Consider the following 19588-nt stretch of genomic DNA (forward strand, 5'->3'; position numbering starts at 1 on the left):
TATCATGAACGTTACCAGTGCAATAGTTAATAAGGCAATCGACGTTCTACCAGTTGAACTTCATATCCCCGGCTATCAGTACTGCAGGCCAGGAACAAAACTTGCAAAGTGATTAGCAAGAAGTGATCCAGGAATTGACAAACTTGATCAAGCCTGCAAGGAGCATGATATTGCCTATTCGAGGAGTGGTGATACAGCAAGCAGAGCAGTAGCTGACAACATCTTGGCAGAGTGAGCTTGGAGTTTAGCAACATCATCAGACTCAGGATAGGTGGAGAGGGCAGCAGCACTAACAGTCACCAATATCATGAAGACCAAGTCAAAGTTTGGTGGAGGAGCAAGAAGTCGTAAGAAGAATTCCAGGAAAGATCTCAGATGATGATTGCTCTGCCTGACCGGGCACTTACTGACACAGACCTCTACAAGTATGTGTGTCATCTAAAGCTGAAATGATTCTGAGGTGTGTTTATGTGGGATGCTCCACCAGCTGCAGGACCATCGGGATGAGAATGCAGTATCATCAATCTTGACAGCAGTACTGGCGCTGGTACATATTGGGTGTGCTATGTGAAGAAGGATGATGTCACCCACTACTTTGATGGATTCAGCAACCTGAGACAGCAGCAGGAGTTTATTGACTACATGCATCAAGGGCCAGCACCGGCAGCAAGGATCAAATATAACTATGATCAGAAGCAGGAAGATCTCTATTCTCATATTTGCAGACATTTGTGTTTGAAATTTTTGATTGATGAAGATAAATGATTATAATCTATAAGAAACAAATATTATTATTTCCCATTGTCTTCCCATCCATATATACTGAGTAAGAACATATTGCAAATCATTGTGCAATAGTACATTGACCAGTCAAGACCATGATGCTCTGCTTTGGAGGTAATATACATCTGTATCAAATAGTGACTTTTACCCACCTCTTGATACAAGCACTGGTGAATGGGAAGTTGATCTGATCAGCTTTACCAGCTGTAATTCAATACCAAATGTTGAGGCAGGCTACAAGAATACACTGCATTACCATGCAACACTACTATCAAATCATATTGCAAAGAAATCAGCATTAACTGACATGACACTGACACATCAGGAGCTTAAATCAGTTGACAATTCAAATATGACAAATCATTGGTATGGTTATGTACTTAATGTTGGAATCAGAGGTAATACATGGAAGGTTGGAGTGAAAGAAGAAGAAGAAGAGGAGGAAAAAGAAGATATTGCATCCAAGGTGATGCTGGATACGAGTGGTGAATTTGGGCCAGATCTGCAGCATATATCATTACCGGAGGGCAGTTTTGAAATTCAAACTATTGCCACCCTGCTTAGAGCAAGGTTACATAACTGAGGCATACAGTTCTCACTGGCTGTCAATCCATCTACCTTGAAATGCTCAGTTCTGAGAAATGCCAAGTTAGATTTTAGCTCAGTCAATTCAATAGGACGTTTGTTGGGATTTAGTGATAAACAAGTTGTAGAAGCCAACAAGGAGGCTAGAGGCGGTTTTACAGTGCTAATCAATAGACCTTATGTACTGCATATAAAGTGTAACATTGTGGGTGGATCCTATTCGAATGGGTCAAGGATTACATGAGCTACAAGTTTCACCTGGATGTTGATACAGGGTATGAAATGGTTGTAACTATGCAGAATGTAGTCTATTCACCTGTAGACATCAAGGAGATTGCTAGCATTACATTGGAGGTGGTTGATGAGAATGGATGTCTGATAAATAATAGAGGTGAGAAGATTAATATTACTCTGCATTTAAGACAGCAAAAGTGAGAAGGTGCTATTATTTCCAAAGTGGAATCAAGGATTGGATGTGGAGGTGGCAATGTCTCCTATGGTGGGTGGTCCACAACCTAGAATAATAGATACAAGGAGTGCAAATGCAAAATGTGTCATCCAACATTCAACCTCTGTGAGGTCAACATCGAAAAGCATTAACCATCTAAAGGAAAGAGACTGTCAGGTATGCAACATTAGCAATGGAAGTTTTAGATGTGACAAGGAATGGACCTTCATTGGACACCAGTATCATTGGCTATGAGTACCTCAGTTTTCAGAGATACGTTATGAAATCAATGATGTGGAGGTGGACAGCATACATAAACCGTTTATCACCAGTCCGATGAAGAATGCTATGAGATTTGAGTGAGATGAGCGCAATAAGATGGAAGCGGCCAGCTACAAGTTTAGTTCAACCACTGGTTTTGCCAATTTTGCTGCAGATGGTACAATACAAAAATGGATGTGTCTCTATGATACCTGCTAGGCTTTGCCAAATACTATAGACAGATTCTACTGAATGTGAAACAAGCGCCAATGTTACAATCACAAAGCTTTTGTGGAGAATGTCATATTTAGAAGTGGCTGATGATGTAAGAATGAGTCTACTGCAGATGTGCAGGATGACCCACCAATCAGTATACTATTTCATCATTGGGAATTGTACAAGTACCCAACCTTGCAGCAAACTACAAAACATACATGTCAACAACACAACTTGAGAAGCCACATTACATTGAACTGCAGACTGCAAGACGAGGTGTAGCAGCAGCTAAGAGTTGAAAATTTGACAAGTGTAGTATAAAGGATATTAAAGTGTTTTGAATGATTGATGATGATGATAATTGTGTCTAAAACATGTATGCAGCTTTCGATGAAGTCTACAATCATGATAATGCTTGCTCAAGTAAACCTCTGCTTGAGACAGGTGCTATAAGCACTGGTAATAATTATAATGTTGTTTGCTTTTGATTGCTCCCACCAAAATTAATCACTCAAAACTGGAAGTGTCGATGTGAGATTTGAGTTTGAAGCTACTGACAACATTGCAGCAGATACACGAGCCTACTGCCCAATCATTCATGAAATGATTAAAAAGTACCGACATTCACTGGTTTAGTACAGTTAGCATAGAGAGAATATAGAGTAAATCAACTTGACATCACCCTATCTCTACTACAAGATACCAAGCCTGGAGGAAATGATAAGGACCAGCGCTGGACATGAAAGCTACTACCCGGAGCATCACCTACTCAACTATGTGGAGTCTGTGTGGAAGAAGCTGACTGGATCAAGGGAGGAGCATATGGATACACCACTACTCTGCACACTCAATATTGTGAGCTCAACTCATGATTGGATTATGAAGACAATGCTTGAAGATAGATATTTCTGTCGTAACCTTTTCATGTCAATAGGTAAACATTTGATCTGATTTACTGTTTTATTATTCACTTTTACCCCCACCACCATCATTCTAGGTTATATATAAGTGGAGACTTTTGTCTCTTGAACATCAGTAAATTACTAGCTGTTGACAATGTTACACTTTAAAGGTTATGTTTTGTTTGGTGATAGCCAATGAGTACCTTTGGATACTATCTACAGTCTCGAGTATAGTGGAGTAGCTGTTGTGAATTTGGATAAAGTCTATAATTGGTAAAATGAGGATATCAAAATTAAATTGATCTTTAGCGATTATTCATTCCAAAAGTATTGGTGTGACTTTGAATGTGGTAACAAGAGTATAACTCTTATCAACAACAGGAAGACAAACTTTGCAGGATTCTCGTACTGCAGAGATGATTGACGTGTGAAGAGATTTAGAGTCACTGATGGGTGTTCAGGAGACCCTGCTCCACTAATAACTATCTACAGTGCTGTTTATCGGGATACTGTACAAACTGATGGAGTATGTAGCATTTCAGAACGAGAGGAAAGGTCGTCACACTTAATGTGTTGAGTCACAGTTGATCTATTGAGAAAAGTTATTTCAACAAACGATATGCATCGTGGTGTAACGGTTTACAAACAATTACACCTACCTACCAACCCTCTACCTACCTACATTCCCTTAACCCACCTATAAACAATGGAGATTCGAACCAAGGACTCTAGAATGGAAAGAAGAAGCACTTACCACTACACCACGATGGATATCTATTCAATTGTGGTTCATAATGTATACTTTAACTACTATATCTGAAGAGTATAAGTTCATTACAGCTTCTAGTGAGCTGTAAGTGAACACTTAATGAACACTGACTGAACAGTGACTGAACACTGACTGAACACTATTGGATGCTTTTCTGATAAATATAACTGGAGAATATATCCCTTGTGATACAATGGTTTGTTCGCATTCTAGGATTCATATCTGAAACTCTTGAAAGCCTACAGGCAACTCATCACACTGTAGAGGATATGTCATTACTACTTGAATATTCAAACTCCTTGTATATTCTATATGATAACTACTTCTTCTTACATTACAAATTGGATAAAGAGGATTTGAGGAATAGAAATTAGCAATCAGAAGCAATTCATTGCTACTTTCATTGAACATATGCTATTTTATTGAGAAATCATGAGCGGCGGTGTGTGGCAGTGTCCTAGAATACATCACAGAGAAATGTGTTGGCTGCTAGCACCACAATGTCTAAAACGCTGGATTTTATAACACTAATAAATGAACAGGTTAATACATGTGTCTTGTGTGGCTCTTGGCTGAACACTGATGGTCCTAAAGTGTTGTGCACACTGTATATATATACTTCCAAGTAGATGGGGAGTCTTCTGATTTATTTTTATTCATTTTTTATTCAAATTTATTAATTTTTTCTATTTATTTATTTTTTTATTTTCATTTTTTTTTGTTCTTTCTATTATTTTTTGACCTTGTTCTTTGACCCTATGAGAAGTCTGGCACACGTTGACCCTGTGGAAAGTCTGGCACAGGTGCGCCAGAACACACAAAACTATACTAATTTAATTACAATGTAAATTAAAATTCATAGCACCCTTTTTATATATATTTTACTACAACATGTTTTGAACTCTTCAGAGTCATTCTCAAGTGATTGATTCACACTTAAAATTACTCTTAAGAGTTCAAAACATCATGATGTGTTAAAATACATATTGATTGAGTGCTACAATTTTTAATTTCTATTGTACATACAAGTAGCCCTATGGCCAGTTTCACATGGCAGAGACCTCGCTCCTGGATATTATTCATATTATATTATTATTCATACATTATTCATATTTGGCAGCTCTCCTGTACTTTCACATGGGGATCTTACGAATAAGCCGACAGATCTAACAACTATGCCGAGGTTTGCTCAAAGTATGACTCATCACTTTTTCTCAAAGTCTAACTTCCTTAAAAATATAGATAGAAGATTTCTGATTTCGGATTTGGATTCAGCGACCCCAAATTCTTTAAAGCATAAGTCCCATTTTCAAAAATACCCGAAAACAAGGGAGTTATGGCTGTTTTTAATATAGCTTTCCATTATCATATGATTATATAGTACATACTAAGATAATAATACTCCTGCCTCACAAAGGGACAGGCAAAGGTTTTAAGAAGTTTTTGAACACCTGAGAAGTTTATACATAAACATTTTTAATTTTTAAAAGTTCTAGTTTTCCAAAAAAAATATTGAACTATGAAAAGATGAATCCAAATATGAAATCATAAATCATCTCCACTCATCACCCAATAAAATATGAGGAAAAGGAATGTTGTATAGTAAAATTCACTGAATTTCAATTGTCATTCAACAATCCAATTTATCAGGTTCAAATCGTTGAATATAAATTTAAATTCCCAGCAATTATTGACTATTTCTTTTTACAATCAGAAAAATCTATTATGAACATACAGTATAAACAACATTGTGCTGATCTGAATCGATCTATGGTAATAATAGGAATTGAAAGAATAGAAAATGTCATGGCATTCCAAGTAGTGATGTCTGTGTATTAGAACTGCTGAGTTGATAATGCATACTAAAAAAAGGCATGAATAGCTCAGACCAGCCTGGCCTGTGATGAACCTGTATAAACAATTCATAGAGTTCTTAGAATTCATAGGAACGGTAAAAAATCAATTTTATGAAAATCGATTTACATGTAACTGGATTTAGAAGATCAATACGATAATGTTCTCTATCACAATTTAATCATAGAAATGTTTAAGTGAAAACGTTGGGCGCAAACCTTCTGTCATGAGGAGACAAATAGATTTATGAAAAGCTTGATAGCTTGAATAGTGATCTGATATTTGTTACACGTTTTTATTCTAAGACATAATATGTCTTAGACTAATTTTTAATGTTTCTTCAATCGGCAGGAAAACTTTGGTTTTTCTAAGTTATCTTACTCCCTTATTTTGGGGTATTTTCGGAAATCAAGATAAATAACCTACCAAATTTCCTACACGAATACAGTGTAAGTTGTATTATAATAGCTACAGTACTTACGTACTGTATAGTACAGTACCTGTCCGTTTTTACTGTATAATTATATGATAATAGAAAGCTTTATTGAAAACAGCCATAACTTCCTTGTTTTCGGATATTTTCGAAAACGGGACTTATGCTTTAAAGAATTTGGGGTCGCTGAATCCAAATCCGAAATCAGAAATCTTCTATCTATATTTTTAAGGAAGTTAGACTTTGAGAAAAAAGTGATGAGTCATACTTTGAGCAAATGTCGGCGAAGTTGTTAGATCTTGCCTCTGCTTGCCTGGAGGGGAAAAGACGTGACAAAACGAGGTTCCTGGATAGGAGTCACCATGTGAAAGACGCGATTTGACTCAATGTACTTCGACAAAAAAACGTGAACACAGTTCAGTGTTCAAGTTGCACGTCTCCTATCGTGTGAAAGTAGCCTAAGGCTAGCCTTAGGTGAATAGAGGCACAGCACGGTCAGCTAAAGCCAAGGCAACAGAGCAGACTGATTTTGATTTTGTTCTACTGAAGTTCTCTTGTCGTTGAATACTAGTTGAAAAAGTCAGAAAAGGTGATTTCATTGAATTCTACTAATAAGTGGAAAAATGTAATTTGATTGTGTCAACAGTCAGCCGCAGTCGGCAAGATAAAAAGAGAAGAATAGTTGAAATAAATCATACAATACTAGGATCATATTTCATTGATGAAAACCATTTCCACTTCAATAGCATGCCTACCAACTTCAGAATAATAAAAATACCTTTGTTCTGAGCAAATTTCTCTGTTTTAGGTAATGTTTAGAAGGCGTTTCTTCAAGATCTCTGCCGATTCCTCATTTTTCATTTTTTCAAGCAAACGCTAGCCAAATTATTAATTTCAAGGCGCTGAATCCGAATCTGAAATTAGAATTTTTCTATCTCCATTTTTACGCGATTTAGGTTTTTGATGAGAGAACTTTATCGAAAACATCCGCTCGGATGCCTGGAGAAAATCGCTCCCAGAGTGATTCGTAAACATCTGCAGGCCAGCAGAGTTTTCTTGGAAACGTCGGCTGGCAGATATCGGCAGATACACAGAGGGCGGTGTGAATACCTATAGGAATACATCGGTCAGATTGACCGATGCACATTTTTGGCAGACCGATGCACATTTTTGTGTGAAGCCAGCCAATCATAGTACCTTTCCACCCACTATAGACACGTCTATATCGCACATTAACAATCAGTTCAAGGCACGGAGTCTTGATACATAATAAATGTTCCATTTATTTAGTATGCTAACCTACATATCCCAACCTACTTGTAAATAATCTAGATCAGGAGCGCTAATTTATTCATTACTGGATATATAATAATAATAATAGCGATTATAATATGTAAGTATAATCCAAATAATGTGTATGTATACAAAATCATTATTTATTATTAGACATGGATAACCACTACTTGGATGTACATTATACAATTTGCTTTCGAAAACCAGCTTTCCAGCATGAGTGCACCCCTGGAACCTAGCGGTATTACCAATTACATTGACCCTTGATGATATATTTCATGAAAAAAGTCTTCAAAACCAGACGAAAAGCTATAAACGACTAAATATGAGCTTATCGGTCAAAATGACCGTATGTGTTCCTTTGTGTTTTGATAACTATGTAGTTTTAAAGGTGTTAAGCCGGCGACAGATCTTTTTCCATCCATCCATCCACAGACTCTGCAGAGCTGCCGAGTTTGGTGTGAATACTACATAAAGTAGTACTAGATGAAAATTATTTACAAAAAAAACCAGCATAATAAAACAACATTAGTTGAATTGTTTGTTTTGATTACCAGCCAAAATTTAAATGTTTCCGGGGGACACAGCATATACCATAAAATACTGTGGGTTGGGGGGACGCGTCCTCCGTATCCCCCCCAGGTTCTAAGCACATGCTTTGAACATTTTTCGGTAATTTGAATTATGAGTCTAAATTTCTGAATCCTGTTTTTAGTCCTTTTTAGTTGGACGAGACGAACTGAGGTGGGATTCTTTCCGCTAGGTCGCGCGCTTGTCTGTTAGACATGTTCCAGCCATGCCAATCAGCTGTTGACATCATGCTATTCTACTTACTACTTTAAAATCGATGAATTTTTCAAGTCATACTTGCCAAATAGAGAGCAGAAGTTAAGACTTTCTAGTGGAATGAGTCTAATCTTATTACAATGAATAACAAAGCAGTGACTCAAGGGTCAACTCTATCTGCTCTACTATTCATTCTCTTTGTATGTGACTCAAATGGGTGCAGCACTTGATAATAATTGTAACTACATGATGTACACAGATGATGTTCAGATATATTGAAGTTGTGAAGCAAAGAGTTTAAGAAACACAATTGAACACATGAATCAACAGCTGGAAAATTTAGTCAATTGGTGTAATAAGCATAATATCATCTTAAATCCAGCGAAATGTAATTATATGTTTATTGGAAATCTAAGAATATTAAATAATATTGATTTATCAGACATCCCATCAATTAAAACTCAAGCTCATTAACTACCTGTTGTGCAGGATGTTGAAAATTTAGGCTTGTGGATAGACTCAGGCTTAACATGGGAAAAGCAAGTGACGCAAATAAGTAACAGAATATTTGCCGGATTGAATCAATAAATTGAGGAATAATCATCCAACAAGGATCAAAGCACGGTTAGTAGAGGGATTACTGTTCCCTTTCATTGACATCAGCTGCCTATACTAATTTGACTTCTGGACAGATCACCGTTCTTCAGCGAGCGAGAATGCGTGCTTGCGTTATATTTTCAAAATCCCAATAGATTCACAAGTCACCGAGTACTACAGACAGCTGAAATGTCTCAAAGTCAAGGAAAGGAAAGAGTTAAAAGTTGCATCTCTAGCATCCCACTTATTGAAAGAGAAGATTCCGATCTACCTGTATAGACAATATATTAGGATGAGTAGCGTTCATGACTTTCAAACTAGAGCTGCTCATCGTTTGCTCCAAGTTCCAACACATAGAACTTCAATGTTTGGTGCTTCCATGCGATGTCCATAAGGATAATAAATGAAATGGATGAAAATATTTTAAACTCAAAATAGTGTGACACAATTTAAAAAACTTTAAAAAGAGCTACTGTTAAGAAGATATCACATTTAATTTTAATGTTTTTTTTTCTTTTCTTACTTTCAAGTGAACAGTTCAATTTTCTTAAACATCAAAATTATATTTACAAAGTGAAGACAATAAGAATAATTTCATGAAATTATGAACTTTCGCTAAGAAAACTTGAAAAAAATTTTTTAATTGCTTTTGTTATGACAATTTTTCTTTTTTTATGTTGTTGTTTTAGAAGTAGACTACTTATATTGATGCTATGTAACTGTGATTGCCTGGTTGGGTGGAAAAGGGAACCAAATGGTTTCAACCCTGCCAGGAGAAAAATAAAATAATCAATCAATCCCTATGTTAGAGCAATGGCAAAAATTGAAACTTGATACTCATTCCTCATGTCCAGGATGACTTTTTTCAAAATGTAAGGAGGAGTTGTCATTACAAAAAACATGTCCGGCTATTTTATATTATTTTTCTTCTTCTCCCACTTCTTCTTCTTATTCTACTTTCTTTTCTCTTCCTTCTCCTTTTCCATCTTCATCAACTTATTTTCTTCTTCTTCATATTCTTTTTCGTCTCCTTCTTCTTCCTTTTCTTCTTCTTTTCCTTCATCTTCTTCTTCTACTTCCTATTCTACTTTTCCTTCTTCATAATCTTTTTCTTCTTCTACTTATGCTTCTTCTTCTTCTTCTTTATAGACTATTAAAATTATTAATGACGGCCAAGATACAAGGAGTTGATGATTAGCTCTTGAGTCAAGAACAAGAATCATGATACTTTTAATACGTGATGAGCTATAGGCTGAAACCAATAAGTTAAGTTGGGTCTCATAATTCTTAATCAAATATCTCCAATAACTCAAGGGAATGAATGATTTTAGATTGAGTAATTAATTAATTATTCAAGACTCACCGTGCATAGCATTTCAATGGGTTCGCCGACTTGTACTATTTTTGTAGTTTCTTTAACGTACAGCTTGTCTGCTGCTCCTAGAGAAATAAAAACCAATAGTTTTAGAACAAAAAAATCCATAAACATTTTTTGAATCACCAGAGTCCCTTATGTCTTGATAGTCCAGTCAAATGGTCGTTTTTCAGGAAACAGCCCCGAAAGAATTTTTCTCGACGGTTCTATATATGTATTTTGGGGCGCTGAATTCGAATCTGAAATTTGCTGACACGCTAGAGGGCGGCTTCACACCAAAAACCCTCCAAAATTTCGGATTTTTTTCAATTTTAACATTTTATCTAGTGAACCTTGAGTTTCTCAAGAAAAATCATTCTCGACAAAATTAAGGAGAATAAAATAATCAATAAATTGAGTCGTCACCATTTTTGGTTCCGGAGCTACGAATTTTCAAAAAAGGGGTATTTTTCGGCTGAAATCATCTCACGCGGGTTATTTTCTACGAGAATCACCCGTTAGAAACATTTAATTTCAGTAGTTCCTAGTGGGGGGCACGTCATAAGGATACGTCAAGGATCAAAACTTTAAACACTTATAACTTTTGACAGAATGATCAGATCTCCTCGTACTACAGCTCATTCTCCTCAGCTCGTCATGGCGGTTCAAAATCATGTATCATAATTGAAATTCGATGAAAAAATAAAAGAAAAACACTTTTAGTGTACCTATTTTAGCCTCTATTTAAATACACAGAAAAATGGCCAATTTCTATATTCAAAACTGTGTATTTCGGTAACCCGGAATGATAAAAAATGATACTTGGTCTTGATTTGAAGAACAGAATCTCCTCTTTCATTTGAGGTGAATGAATTTTGTAAGAATATAATCGTGGGGTAAGATACGTTTGATTCAAAAAATCAGGAAATTTGCATTATTTTCCTCGTTTTCACAGTCTAGACAGTTTTTCGATAATAAACAGTCATGCAAGATGGGTTTAAGGCACGGTTTTTTGAATCAAACGTATCTTACCCCACGATTATATTTTTACAAAATTCATCCACCTCACATGAAAGAGGAGATTCTGTTCTTCAAATCAAGACCAAGTATCATTTTTTATCATTCCGGGTTACCGAAATACACAGTTTTGAATATAGAAATTGGCCATTTTTCTGTGTATTTAAATAGAGGCTAAAATAGGTACACTAAAAGTGTTTTTCTTTTATTTTTTCATCGAATTTCAATTATGATACATGATTTTGAACCGCCATGACGAGCTGAGGAGAATGAGCTGTAGTGCGAGGAAACCTGATCATTTTGTCAAAAGTTATAAGTGTTTAAAGTTTTGATCCTTGTTGTATCCTTATGACGTGCCCCCCACTAGGAAATACTGAAATTAAATGTTTCTAACGGGTGATTCCCATAGAAAATAACCCGCGTGAGATGATTTCAGCCGAAATATGTATTTTTTGTTAGGAAGGCCTTGAAATGGTATTATAATGAAAAATTTGTATTTTTGCTGTAGGACATGATTTTCTATTTTTGAGTATATTCCCCCTCCCCCCACTACTAAATTCAAAAATTCCTAAGAAATCCTGTTCGTAATGAATTGTTCTTTCACGTGATGTGTGGTTTTTTTATCTATACTAGAAAAATATCCATGTTGTATAGGGTAGAAGTGGTAGGTTTGCATAATTTTGAAAACCCCTTGAAAAATACCCCTTTTTTGAAAATTCGTAGCTCCAGAACCAAAAATGGTAGAATCCTGCGTGAAGACTCAATTTATTGGACATTTTATTCTCCTTAATTTTTTCAGGAATGATTTTTCTTGAGAAACTCAAGGTTCACTAGATAAAATGTTAAAATTGAAAAAAGTCCGAAATTTTGGGGGTTTTGGAGGTGAAGCCGCCCTCTGGCGTGTCAGCAAATTTCTGATTCGAATTCAGCGCCCCAAAATACAAATAGAACCGTCGTGAAAAATTCTTTCGGGGCTGTTTCCTGAAAAACAACCATTTGACTGGACTATGAGCTTAGTTACGTATCATAACTACATTTCTAATGGCAATGAAGTCTATAGAAAGACAGGAATTTTCAAAATGTAATGTTCAATAATAAAATATTCAAATTAGAGTATAGTTATTCCAATGTGTGACAAGTATTCCAGGTATTTTAAACTATTATTTGAAAAATAACATCTGAAACAATGAACTGTATAGGACAGTACTTATTTTTGTGCCTTGCTCAGAGGTATAAAGGACTCTTGATTAGAAGCTAAGTTTGATATTGCACAATGCATTAAAACACCGAGATTTAAAAGATAAAATGAATCAAGGCAAAACAAAAATTTTAATAAATAAAAGTGAATTGTGCATTGAATTCAAAAAGTGCATAGAATTCGAATATTTTAAAAATACTTCTAAATTTGTTAAATATTTGAAACTATTTTTAAATTCATAAATGATATCAAACATACATGCACAGAAAAATTCATACACTCAATCACTCAAAATCGATAACATCGTCTTGTGAGTAATAGATATTGAAGTCCTAGACATGACCTTGAGGCTATTTATTTTTTTCTCTAGGTTATCATGTCTTAGGCAGAATTCAGAATCCCTCAACTTAGTTAAAAGTAATTAGCGTTTTTACAACAAGGCTTATGACATTCTAATTACATCAACGAAGCTACATTAAATCGATTCTGTGAAAACGGGGCCCCTAATTACCTTCTTTCTCATTTATATAGGAATGTTTTCCTATTTATAAGAAGTGGGAAAAAATTTCAGTAAAAAGTATTGCCACAAAGCTTTGCAGCAAGTGAGTATAGAATGTTACATTCTATACTCACAGTTTGCAGCATAATTATTAATTTTTTGTAAACGACCAATTAAAGTATGAATATATTTTATCGGAATTATTGAATAACTTTGAAAGGTTTTCTTTAAATTTTAGCTGGTGCAATATTTTATAAAGATGCGAACAGGTCAAGGCACATCGGTATTTAGGAATTATGTGGTAATACTGATACGTCAGACTCCCCCCCTTCGTTCCCGCCACTTTACATGAGCCTACTTTCTTTACAGGTCTATTTTAATTACATAAATTATAATTCCCACATAGATTCACATATTCATATATTGAGGCGTTGAATATTTAGCAAGAATTGTAATTATTAATTTCAGCAATAATAATTTTCTAGTACTGTAGTAATAGTTATTATATAGGCTACTGTTGTGATGTTGACGAATATGATTCTATTCTTATAATAGAGCATACAATATCTATGGAAAAAAAACTTATAATTTGAAACCCGTAAAAATGTATTGTAGGAAGCTTATAACACGATGAGACATTGAACCAGAGTATCATAACTAAGCGTGGAATCTAGAGACAGATGCTCGTTTGAGACTTGTTTCACAACATCCACAAAGCCAATTCCATGTCTATCATGTGTAATAATTTTAGTTTAAAAAAAATTTCAAGCCTGAAAAAATAAGAAAAAAATGAGGAATTTCCAAGAGTACCATAGAATAGGAAATTTTAATTAAGAATTGAGACGTTTTGTACACTCATAAAGTTCCGCACATGCAGATGGAAAGCACAAGACATCATCACATTTTTAGGAAACCGAGAGAAAGGAACAATCAAACAAGAATAACTGGAATGATCTGACGGATGAATAATTTGAGACGTTTTGTACACTCATAAAGTTCCGCACATGCAGATGGAAAGCACAAGACATCATCACATTTTTAGGAAACCGAGAGAAAGGAACAATCAAACAAGAATAACTGGAATGATCTGACGGATGAATAATTTAAATGACAATGAGTTACTACCATAAACACACCAGTAAGATAGATGATGTTACTAAGATCATATGTAAAGATTTTGAGGACTGTGATATCATTACATGATCAGTTGGTGAATGCATGGAAAGAAGTAATCGACAAGAGACAAGTAATAATCGATGAGTAGAGAATCACTTATACAGGGAAATGAGAAAAAGTAAACTAAAAGTGAAGCAACCTATGGCTTTTCACAAAGCAAATCTCTTGAATCTATCAAGGCGATATGCATCAGCCTCATGATGGATCACTTGATCCTAACAAGCTTACCTTCTTGTCCTTTTTCTTTCGTGTTGTTGGTCCTTTCAAAAACAGTTCTATTATTTTCCGTAGTTTCAACAACTGGAAATCTTGTAGTGAACGTAGGTGGCTTATTTCTCCGTTTATGAGGAAAGATGAACTTAAGAGGAGATACTTTGCCATGAGGAAACTGTCTGGGGGGGAACGCGTAATACACGTTGGTTGTTGCTCCATGGGGCAATTCAAATGCTGAAAATGGAGAGTTTATTATTTGCTGAGTAAAACATTATAATATGAGTAGGAACTGACTCAAACCCCTATCTAAATTCAAAAACTCAAATCATTAAACCAAAACAAATACCTCCAACATCGTTTCAACTTGATCACATATCAGGTACAATTTTTACTAGTGCGATAATCTATTTCAAAAGGACTTGCAGTTTCAACAACAGGAAATCTTGTAGTGAACGTAGGTGGCTTAAAGCATAATATGTGGCCTATACCAAATATGAAGGAAGGAATTGGGTTATACATGTACGGGATATAAAATATATGTTTGACGCATCATCACGTCTGAACTATTAAACTGATTAACTTGAAATTTGCATAAAGATTCTTAATTTACCGAGTATGGTTATAGGTCTAATTTAATTTTTATTAATCAATTAATTATATTTTTCAAAAATAAAAAAAACTATCCAATTTGTGATGCAAAGATCACATAAGATAAAAGCCTAATCGAATAGTATTTCTATTGTAAATTATTACAGTTGCTAATACGTTTGATATCAGTATAGTACTATTAAACTACTTACTACTATAATAGTACTATTATAAATTCTTACTTATTACAATAGTAAAGCAGGGCCTGAAGATGATAGCAGCCAATCTCCAGTGCGCAGAAGTGCAAATAATTTTCAATAATATTTCGAAAATATTATTGAATAATATTTCATCAATATTTTTGATTAATCATTACTGATTGTGACGCAGTTCGACTTGGGTAACGGAGGCAGCTGATTCATTCATCAACTTGGAGACTCACGAAAGCAACGATGAGGCTAGCAAGACGATTAAAGTATAGATCAGTGGTTCAGTTGAGTTGGCCAAATAATTAGGCTTCGAACGTTTTTTCAGTACTTTTGAAACTAGAACAAGTTTAAGTTATTCTATTCTATTAGAGAATTTCATCCGATAATACTTCTGTACTTGATTAGTAGTTCATTATCATTGAATCTGTTAGCTGTATTAAGCCCCAAAAATATAGAACCGATCTCCCACTCTGATGATTCTGCAGTTAAATCAGTAGATTAACATCTGTTGAATTAAGCTCCGAAAGTTTTTCAGTACTCATTAATAGTTATAGTTGGACTGAAAAACTACAAGTATTTGATCGAAAAGTTCGATGTAGGTATTTTGATCGATACCTACATAGTAAAATTCGAATTCTGTGATAGAATGTGCATTTTTAGCTTCTTAACCTATCACTGTATTTTCTGTTTCAGTGTTTCTGTTTCAGTATTCAGTGTTGAGTTATCTCTTGAACCGGTCGGATGCTCTTACTATCGCTCTAGCAAACGTGCCGACTCCGGTTTCTCAAAGCGTCGAGTTGTTCTAACCTAAACGTTTATTTACTTCATTTCTAAAACGAGTTTGTAAGTCTATTTTAATCAACCATGGATAGTGAGTGTTTCAAATGCAAAATCCATTTTACCAACATCAAAGAAATCATTGAGTGCTCGGAGTGTAAGAACGTCTACCATCCAACTTGTTCAAAACTACGCACCATTGATAACTTCAAAAAACTTGGAGCACGTAAGGCAACATGGAGGTGTGATTTATGTAAGTGCGAGTCTCAAAGCAAAAAAAACTCTGAGTGTGATCAACGATACAATTTAGACTCTTTAAAAGAGTTTTTCACTGAATTTATTAATTGTAAATTTGAGGAACTGAATAATACTATTTCCAACTTAAATAGTATTACTGTTGAATTGAAAAACACGCTTAAGAAAGTCTGTGATGAAAATACCGCTTTGAAAACTAGTTATGATAAACTGGCTATTGAAAATTCAAAACTGCAACGAGCTATTAATGACCTAAAACAGCAATCTTATTCCGATAATTTAGAAATTGTGGGAGTCCCGGAAACCAGAAATGAAGATGTTTATTCTGTGCTACAATCTACAGCCCTGGCAGTAGGAGTTCCATTCAAAAGAGAGGATATTTCCATCGCCCACAGGGTCCCTTTAGCTAAGAAAAAAACTATACCAATCATCGTTCGTTTCGATTCGCGGACTACAAAACTACAATGGAGAGATGCTGCAAAGAAAAAGAAAAACCTGTGTTCCACCGATATTCATCCTAATCTTTCACCTCAGAATATTTACATCAACGATCATTTAACCGCGCACAATAAGATCCTTCTTGGGAAAGCTAAAAACATGGCCAGAAATGGCGAGTTAGCCTATGTATGGGTAAAGGAGGGAAAGATTATGGTTAGGCAGAGGGAGGGTTCACCAGCAAAAAGAATTTCAGATGAGGAGGATCTTTCGAAATTCATGAAAACTTAATAACTTTAGTATTTGTTACAATAAAAGAAAAAATTAGGATAACCAAGAATGAACTTAGAAATAAAATAATACCAGAAAAAAGCAAATAGACTCTCTTATTATTTCTCTTTGAATTCTATTTATTTCCAGTTTATCATTTAAATTTAGTAGATTTGTTCATACGACTAATTTGATAAGGGTTGATTGATTTATAATATTATATTGTTTTAATATTTTGTTATATCGTTGTATAATAATTTATAATTTTGTGGCGTCTTGAGGAACCAAGTCGGTTTCAATAATATCTTATTATCAATTTTTAATCTTAATTTATTTTCTTAATTTATTTCATTTTCTATAACGTTTTTAGTCTCTTCGTTTTATAATCTTTTATTTTTTCTTTTTTATGGTTCTAGAAACCGATTTTGATGAGCAGATTTCCCTTGAATGTTACAATACGATCGAAATAGAGAATATTTTCCAGTGCACGACAGAGTTGTTTGGTGATAGATTATGCAATTCCTTTCTTAATATAATTCACCTAAATATTAGAAGCTTGAATAAAAACTTTGACGATTTTTCCTATATAATTAGTAATTGCTCAGTTGATTTCCATATAATTATTCTGACTGAAACATGGGTGGTTGATGATGATAATTTCAATTTTAGCTTGAACGGATATTCAGTAATAAATAAGTTAGGTAAAATTAACAAATGTGACGGAGTCTGTATATTTTTCAAAAATAGCTTAATCGTAGACGAGTTAACTTGTGAGATTACTGAAGCAAGCTCTGTCTGCTTGGATGTACAAGTGCCAGGAGTAAAAGATAAGATAACAATTATCGCTGTTTATAGATCGCCTGCATCGAATGCAGATACGTTTCTGAACAGCTTAGATGAATGTTTGCTATCTCTCAGAAATAGAGCTAATATAATCTTTGCAGGTGACATCAATATTTACTTAAATGATAATAACACCATTTCCAGCGATTATTTTAGCATACTATCCTTAAATGGTTTGAAGTCTTATATTAATAAGCCTACCAGAGTTCATGGCAGCACAGAATCGTGCATTGATCATATTTTTTTTTAAAAACTCTACTTTTAATCCTGATAATGTAATTAGCTCAATTATTAAAACAAGCATTACTGACCATTTTTGTATCAGTATTCATGTTGATCTTTCAATTGATTTTCTTAAAGCCGCTAAACCTGTCCATTCTTATAAGGAAATTGACTATAATAAATTACTGTTATCTATTGGGGAGGAGAATTGGGAAGGTGTGCGTAACCCAAACTTACATGTAAACGAACAAATGCTTTTCTTCATCGAAAAGATAACTAGTTACATTGAACAAGCAACTGTTAAAGTGCATATTCCGCATAAATTTCAATCATTGAAACCCTGGATCACCAGGGGTCTCGTTCTGTCAATTGCTAAACGTAATAAATTATTTAAAAGCCTCTCAAAGCAACCTTTTAATGTTATTTTAAAAAATGAATTTATCGCTTACAGGAATATGCTGAATAAATTATTGAAACAGAGTAAATGTGATTATTATAAAAATAAAATTAGCCAAAATAAAAATAATGTAAAGAAAGTCTGGGACACGTTAAATGAGATGTTGGGAAGAAAACGAAAATCAACTCCTCCCAAAATTGAAGCTGATATTTTAAATATCCACTTCGCCGAAGTAGGTAAGAACTATGCTGAAAAATTGAAAAGCGAAAATCCCATCTCATCTGCGGGAAATAAGTTTAGGGATTCATCTATAAGAGATCATGTCTCTTTTTTCCTAACACCTACCACTGAAATTGAAATATCTACTGTGTTAAGCTCTCTAAATGATAACTCTGCTCCGGGAATTGATAGAATAAGCAATAAATGTTTGAAAATTATCCGGCCTCACATTGTAAAACCCTTATCAGAAATAATTAACCGTTGTTTTTTGGAAGGCTGCTTTCCTGATAGTTTGAAGTTGGCAAATATTATACCGCTACATAAGTCTGGTGATCATAAAGACCCAACAAACTACCGTCCAATCAGTCTGCTGAGTGGTATCGCTAAACTAATTGGAAAATTGATCAAGTCCCGGCTAGTTTGTTACCTACTTAAACATAATGTCATTCATAAAAACCAATATGGATTTCAGGCGAACAAAAGTACAATTGATTCTATAACCCTCTTAACCCAAACAATTTCAAATAACTTCACTGAAAATAAAAAAACAATAGCTACCTTCCTGGACCTAGCCAAAGCTTTTGATACAATCCCACATTCCAAATTACTAAAAAAGATAGAAAAGATTGGCATACGCGGTATACCCCTCAAATTATTTGGCAGTTATTTAACAAATAGATACCAAATCCTTACTATAGGAAATAAAACTAGTTTTAAACAGTTGAATGATTACGGTCTTCCTCAAGGAACTGTTTTATCTCCGATTCTCTTTCTTCTATATATTAATGATTTAATCAAACTTGAATTGAAAAACTGTGTGACACTCGCTTTTGCGGATGATACCGCTTTAGTGTTTACCGGACCGTCTTGGGAGGAGGTGAAGAAAACTGCAGAGTCGGGATTGAAGACTGTTTAGACCTGGTTAGATGAGCACATTCTCACTCTTAATTCTTAATTCGAATAAAAGCGTCTTCATGACCTTCTCTCCC

General features: G+C 34.7%; 1 protein-coding gene across 10 annotated transcripts in view; it reads right to left on the reverse strand.

The window, feature by feature from the left end:
- LOC111057353 (fasciclin-3) overlaps positions 1–19588 on the reverse strand; it is a 442757-nt gene that overhangs the window by 249437 nt on the left and 173732 nt on the right. For 6 of the 10 annotated variants that reach the window (XM_039443161.1, XM_039443163.1, XM_039443162.1 and 3 more), the window contains one exon: positions 10291–10367. In XM_039443161.1, coding sequence (XP_039299095.1) covers positions 10291–10367 — 77 coding nt within the window. Of the gene's footprint in view, positions 1–10290; positions 10368–14399; positions 14619–19588 lie in introns of all 10 variants that reach the window. The other 4 variants (XM_039443157.1, XM_039443155.1, XM_039443154.1 and 1 more) reach the window with 1 other exon arrangement.

Source organism: Nilaparvata lugens, chromosome X, assembly GCF_014356525.2.
Source record: "Nilaparvata lugens isolate BPH chromosome X, ASM1435652v1, whole genome shotgun sequence".
NCBI classification, from domain to species: domain Eukaryota; kingdom Metazoa; phylum Arthropoda; class Insecta; order Hemiptera; family Delphacidae; genus Nilaparvata; species Nilaparvata lugens.